The sequence below is a fragment of the Thunnus albacares genome, chromosome 7 (genome assembly GCF_914725855.1).
Source record: "Thunnus albacares chromosome 7, fThuAlb1.1, whole genome shotgun sequence".
Taxonomy (NCBI): Eukaryota; Metazoa; Chordata; class Actinopteri; order Scombriformes; family Scombridae; genus Thunnus; species Thunnus albacares.
In genome coordinates this window covers 20172706-20179987 of record NC_058112.1, presented here as the reverse complement: position 1 = coordinate 20179987, position 7282 = coordinate 20172706, and the positions used below count along the sequence as shown (strand labels likewise).

The window sequence follows — 7282 nt, the reverse complement described above, 5'->3', positions numbered from 1 at the left end:
AAACAAAAAAACAAACAAAAAATAAATACAAAATCTGCTTTTATTCATAAAATTTAAGGCCAAAAGTAAGAAACAAGAATAAATACTAGAATAAAATAAAATGAGATTATAGAGACAGAAGAAACATACTAACAATCTCTAACTCTAATATACAGTACAGTGATAATGCCAGTAATTCACTCTACATTAGTGGCGTATAATCTCAAGAGTGAATGTAACTGTAAATATATATAATGGAGGATAAAGTGAGAGCAGCGTGCTCCCGCTGACTCTTTCCGTGTGAGCGCACAGACGACACTATAATATTCAGATGGGCTGATTATCGAGCCAATTGCACATCAGCCAGTGGTCCAGGATTTACTGTACGCCGATTGGCCCAGAAACCCTCGAATGATCGGCTCGGAATTTGTACTGAATGAGAGGGTGAATGAGTCAGTGAGCACATTAGGGAAGGCAGAGGATGAATTTTGGGATGTTTACCATTTAACATGGATCTGCACGGAGCGGGAGCTAATAAAGTGTGCCGGCGTGTTGGTGTGACTGAACCCAGGGGAGAGTAGCCACAGTCCGGATAGTGTAAGTGAAATATTCTCCATCTTCATGTAGCGGGCCTGCAGACTGCCAGCCGTCATCTGCGGTAATTGCTGAATTCATCAGGCATCAAACGTTATTCGATGGGCTGTTTGCGGTTTCATAGATCTGTTTGTGCCCTATTAATTTTTAACACATTAATGGTTAATTATGTCTATTTGATGACTTGTTGCCTGCATGGGCTGCGAATGAATAAACGCACTTACAGGCTAAATATAGATCATTTCCAGGGTTTAGTTTTCCGAGCATGTGCACTTGGCATTTAGATTCAAGCGTGATGTCGATACAGACAAATGATGCATAGGTGAAAACTGCTCTGTCTCACCAGAAGCAGCCAGGTTGTCGGATTTCATCATGAATTATTTGTGAGTCTTTCTTCACTTACAATCAGCTGGATGGTTGAAGTGAGGAGAGCAACAGGTTAAAAAAGCTCTTCCTCTGAGTGCTGCCCCCCCCTCCTCTCCTCTCTCCCCTGTACAATCTGTGACTGTAGCTCTGACTGTTGGTTTCAGACACTTTTTTTTTTTTTTTTTTTTTTTTATATCCAGGTGTTAAAGTTTGTGGCTGACTGGCCCTTTAGTGTGCAGGCGGACTCAGGCCAGAGACAGTGAGGATGGGTGGTGGAGGCCAGCTCACAGAGCCAGGTGAGCCAGGCAGCGGGCGACCTGGCAGTGTTTACACCTGGGAGGAGGTGCAGAGACACTGCAGCAGGAACGACCAGTGGTTGGTCATCGATCGGAAGGTTTATAACATCACACACTGGGCCAAGAGGCACCCAGGCGGGTTTCGGGTCATCAGCCACTACGCTGGAGAGGATGCCACAGTAAACATGCTTTTATTTGTCTCATTTTGTTTGTTTAATAGAAAGATAATACATTAAAGGATACATTCTTAAATTTTCAAGTCTGTTTTAACACAGTATACAGATGCCTAAATGAACATTGAAATAGGTTTTCCTTTCCTTAATCATTCCTCCTGTTCATACTGGCCATTAATAGATCCCTTCATAATGCACTTACAGTGTGAGTGATGGAGGCCAAAACCCACAAGCCTCCCTCCGTGCAAAAATGTACTTAAAAGTTTATCTGAAGCCAGTATGAAGCTTCAGCCATCCAAATGAATCAAATCAAGTAGATATCTATTAAAGGCAAAGTGTTTTTAGTGCCAAATTCCCTCTTTTTGTTGCTATACTTCCACTGCAGCTCAATAGGGAAACACTGTCTTTTTAAACTAAAAAGACTGTAACTGCGACTGCTGAAACCTCATATTAGCTTCAGATAAACTTTTAAAAGGGACATATTGTGCTTTTTTCTGATTTTGTGTTATTTATATACTGTTAAGATTGTTGGATATCTAGGTTAAAGTTTAAAAACTTGAGGTTAACGTGTGTAGAAATTCTCCCTGAAAGTCAAAAGCCCAGGGTTCAACCTGCCCTAAATGCTTTGTTTGCAAAGTTTTTTTCTACCTTGCCAACGAGCTGAGGTCGGCTTGTCACACATGCCCAAAAGTGGGCTCATCAGGACGGGGGCCTTAAAGAGACAGGAGCTAAAACAGCATGTTTCAGACAGAGACTGAGCTGAGGGGCTGCATAAAGGGTCAGTATGAGTTAAATAAGGAATTTTTTAAAACTGTAAATCATAGGAATTCCAGTGCAGCCCCATATTAAAAATTTAGACCTGGAAATGTGCATAATATGTCCTCTTCAAATACTTGTTTGCACAAAATGAGGACTGTAGATTTTGGCCTCCATCACTGAGGAGGAGTGGTTTACAGTGAGGAAAACCTCTTTCAGTGTTCATATTGGCTCCTGACTGTTGTTTTAAGACAGATTTGAAAAATTTTGAACCTATCCTCGAACATATTTCCTGAATTTTGCAGATTTTAGATTATTTAGCCCCTACAGTACACCACTAGCAGGGTTTCTCATGTGTGTTTTCCAGGATGCATTTGCTGCTTTTCACCCGGATCCAAAGTTTGTGCAAAAATTTCTGAAGCCCCTGCTGATCGGAGAGCTGGCAGCAACAGAGCCCAGCCACGACAGAAACAAAAATGTGAGACCCGCTTCATATTCTTCGGACAAAACCTCGCTTTCATTTAAGCATCATTTATCTCACAGTGACAGAGTGGCACAAAGGACATCATGTACAAAAACACCTGAGGCTAATGTGTAGGTCAGATGATTCACAGATCTGTTGTGTTATTCATGAGTCTTACAGGCTATTCAGGCACATCTGAGATTCTGGACACTCATGTTTCATTAGCTGTTGAATAACCCAAACCGCCTTAATGCTTTGTTTTTCTCTGCTCTTTACTGTGCACAACCATGAAGCCTCCTCAAGTGTTATGTGAACATGAACTTTTCCTAAAACCCCCCAAAACTGGTAAATGTCACACAAATGCATCTTTATTTGAGCTTTACAGGAATGTATCTGTTTATTCTTTTTTTTATTTCAGGCTGCCATCATACAGGATTTCCACACTTTACGCGCTCATGCAGAGAGAGAGGGTCTGTTTCAGGCTCGGCCTTTGTTCTTCTGCTTCCACCTGGGTCACATCCTGTTGCTGGAGGTCCTCGCCTGGCTGATAGTGTGGCTCTGGGGGACGAGCTGGATGCTGACGCTGCTGTGCTCCGTCATTCTGGCCACTGCTCAGGTGACAGGAGCGGCATTACCTCTTGGTGTAATTATTGTGACGAACTACATGTGACTATCTGAAGCACACAAATCCTTAAAATGCTTGTTTCCATTCATCTCCAGGCGCAGGCTGGATGGCTGCAGCATGACTTCGGTCACCTGTCTGTATTTAAAAAGTCCAGCTGGAATCACGTTCTTCACAAGCTTGTCATTGGCCATTTAAAGGTAACACATATTCTTGATAGCTTTCATATTATCAATTATGATAAACTGAAATTAAATGACTGTTTTTTTTCAGGGAGCTTCTGCCAACTGGTGGAATCATCGACATTTCCAGCATCATGCTAAACCCAACATCTTCAGTAAGGACCCGGATGTCAACATGCTGCACGTCTTTGTAGTTGGAGCCACCCAACCAGTAGAGGCAAGTAGCACAAAGCTAATATTTCCCATCCCTTAAAACAGTCCCACAATCATCCTAAATCTGTGTTCCTCTCTGTTACAGTACGGTGTGAAAAAGATAAAACACATGCCCTACCACCGCCAACACCAGTACTTCTTTCTCAGTAAGTTGTTTTTTGAAAAGTCATTCAGAAAAGGATGAAACAGTGGAAACTTTACAGGAATAATTTTAATCTCTTTCTCTTTTAGTTGGACCTCCGCTGCTCATTCCAGTTTATTTCCACATTCAGATAATGCGCTGCATGATCTCCCGCCATGACTGGGTGGTAAGATGTTTCCTTTATAAAGTTTTTATTATTTGCAATATTATGTCACTGTAAATGTAGGCTAATGGTCGTTAATCTAATCATCCATCTTACAATACTTACATACTACAACATATTAACCTGTTGGTCTTGTGAAGGATCTGGCTTGGTCCATGTCCTACTACCTTCGCTACTTCTGCTGTTATTTACCCCTTTATGGCCTGTTTGGATCAATGGCGCTCATCAGCTTTGTCAGGTAAATGATCTATTAACTCAAAATATGTTTTTGGTACCACTTTAAGAGTTCTCAGTGTTTTTAAATGATTACTGAATGATTTTTCTTGGATGGGTCTTTGTGATAAATTACAGTCCACTGCTTACACACATTTCTTAAAATAAACCCCAAGTTACCAACTGCATTAACTCATTTCCCTAAACTGTACACCCATTTCACTAAACCTCACCCTTTCCAACCAAAATGAAGCACAGTAAACACACCTTCCAAATACTTTCGACACAACATAATGACATAATGACCTCATCTTTACACACACACCACAATCTAACAGCTATGATTCATTCTGTCCACATGTCAAAGTGATCTTGGGCAATACACTGATCCCCAGATCTCCTGATGGTCAGGCCATCACCTTGTGTAATAACTTCCGGCCAATGGTGTGTAAGTGTGTGTGTGAATGGATGAATTAAAGGCAACTGTACAGTGCTATTTACCATTTGACACATACTTATCATAATGGTTAAGTGCCATCAAATCACACACGTCTCCCATTTGAAACACATCTTGCAACACATGCTGTGAACACACCACTGAACAATTTCAAACACAAGTGTCAAAATTTGTATGTGGGAACATCTTGGTCATATTCATTAACAATGTTTTTTAAAAACTTACAGTAAAGAGCTACAGTAGAGGAAAAGACAGACCAAGTAATACTGGAGGAGGATATACAGAAGTCAATGAAATTTTTCAGAACCTGGCGGCACAAAAAATGTTCTGAAATATCCTAATACTGATCTTTGAATCATACATAAATTATTAATTAATAAGACCATAAGTTTCCACTAATAAGCTGTTTATATAAATGCCTTCTTGGGAAGTGATTCTTCTGTACTACTTCTGTATTCAACATCTTGATTGTATAGTGTAACATAATATTCATTGGTACTGTATTGTGTGTCAGGTTTCTGGAGAGTCACTGGTTTGTGTGGGTGACTCAGATGAATCATCTGCCGATGGATATCGACCACGAGAAGCACCAGGACTGGCTGAGCATGCAGGTAACCTGCTTTATAACAGGATGAATCTCTCTGACTGCTGTGAAATCCACAGTCACCTGTAGGTGCTGCTGTATCAACTCATCTACACTCTCATGTCTCATCCTCTGCTTTAGTTACACGCCACCTGCAATATCGAGCAGTCCCACTTCAACGACTGGTTCAGCGGACACCTCAACTTTCAAATCGAACACCAGTAAGTCAAATGGTTGAGGGGACTCAGGAGTGTTCGCCAGTTAAAAGTTTATAGGAAAACCAGACACACAGCTACTGTGATGTCATGTCAGCTTTTTCACAAAGTACTGAAATTAAATTAGGAGCAATCACTCTATAGATCCAAAAAACATTTCCATTTCTAAAAGCTCCTGCAGCATAAACAGCATTAAGTGTTTTGTAGCCAAACGATTACAGTCCAGCAACTGAGTCCTCGCAGATGAAGCCTCAAACCTTGTCAGAGGAAAATATCATAAAATGTATAATTTAACCCTTTAACGAACTCATGCTTTGCAGGTAAAGATTGTTCAAGCTCACAGCCCCTATTTGGCAGAAATTTGCATAAAATGATGCACAAAAACATCATAAATATATCGATTTGATGAGTTTGAATATTTTAATCAGTGTAAACATAATATAGCATCAATAATGAGCTGCAACAAGCTGATACAGGATATATACTGAAGGCAATTAAAGTGAGACTAATTTAATTTTAGGGCAGACAAAAATTGTCTTAACATTGTATGTTAAGGGATTTTTGAGTTTCAGTTTTAAACCTTAAGTGCATTTGACAACTGCGAAACTCAAAATAAAAATCTGAAGAAATGAATTTGACATCTCATGTTTATGGAGCTGAGGACAGATGACTCTGTTACAATATGAAGTTTGTACAAATAAAAAGCTACAGAAATATTAACGTTGAGAGTTAAGTGTATGAATTTTCTTTTTTTGGTGAACTTTGCACTCAAGAGTAACAAATAGTCTTTTGAAGTTCACATTTGCTGTATTTTTATGCTTTTTGTAATACAGACGGATAACAAGCACAAACGTTTGGTGGTGCGTGATGATGCTAATACTGAATTATAACTTTAAACACAAATGTTGCAACATGTCGGTTGCTTTACTGTCTGATTGAGGCCTTGTGTTTCTGCTCTCTGCTCAAGTCTGTTTCCTACGATGCCGCGCCACAACTACCACCAGGTGGCCCCGCTGGTCCGTGCACTGTGTGAGAAACATGGGATTCCTTATCATGTGAAGACAATGTGGCGAGGCCTCATTGATGTTGTCAGGTAAGAGTAATAATATAATAACATAAATTCCTAACTCACTGCCAGGATGAGCGACTTTGGGCTTGTCAAAGGCCAATAAACATGGGGTGTGAACAGATTTCCTAAACACACATACTGTATATGCTCACATAATGTAGTGACTGTGTGCAGTATAAAAATATATATTCCTGCAAGGCTACTGATTTACTGATGTTTTATGTGTTTTTTTTCTTTCTCAGGTCACTGAAAAACTCAGGGGACCTCTGGCTTGATGCATATCTTCATAAATGATCAGCTGATTTTATCGCTTACACTGTATATAAAAGGAGTGAAATCTCTCTCCTCCTCTGCATCATGAATTGATTGTATCGGTTTGGTTTTATATTACAGTTTATAGTGTGGGAATGATCTTTGCTTCTCTTATTGTTAGTGTTATAGTTCAGTCTTTTCAGATTCTGTGCAGGATTTTTATAGTGCTCACAGGATTTTTCTAAATCGCCTTACAGTATATTAAACAACAGTAGTACGGTGTTATAAATACAATTGTGGAAACTGATTGTGAGTAATTTAAAGTAAAGTTTTTTTTCTATCATGTGATACAGTTTGAACAATAAAACATGACAGTTACGCTGACGAATCCTGTGTAACTGAGGGTTATGTTCTGCTCTTGTAATTTTCTCCTTTCAAGCTTTTAAAACTTGTCTTCAGCTTTAATTCTTGTTCTGATACAATAAAGAATCTGTGTTGACTGTTTCTCCGTCTCTCATATTATTGATCCAGTGACAAACACAAA

The 7282-nt window shown here is 39.6% G+C and overlaps 1 protein-coding gene across 1 annotated transcript; it reads left to right on the top strand.

Annotated features, from left to right (window-relative positions):
• Positions 1–375: 375 nt before the first annotated feature.
• On the top strand, positions 376–7242 carry fads2 (fatty acid desaturase 2). Its single transcript, XM_044357043.1, has 13 exons — positions 376–576; positions 1140–1414; positions 2532–2642; positions 3046–3243; positions 3348–3449; positions 3523–3648; positions 3730–3790; positions 3876–3952; positions 4090–4187; positions 5134–5230; positions 5344–5423; positions 6385–6510; positions 6729–7242. Exons 2-13 carry the CDS (start codon positions 1205–1207, stop codon positions 6778–6780), a joined length of 1338 nt encoding a protein of 445 aa, XP_044212978.1. The 5' UTR covers positions 376–576; positions 1140–1204; the 3' UTR covers positions 6781–7242.
• Positions 7243–7282: the final 40 nt, after the last annotated feature.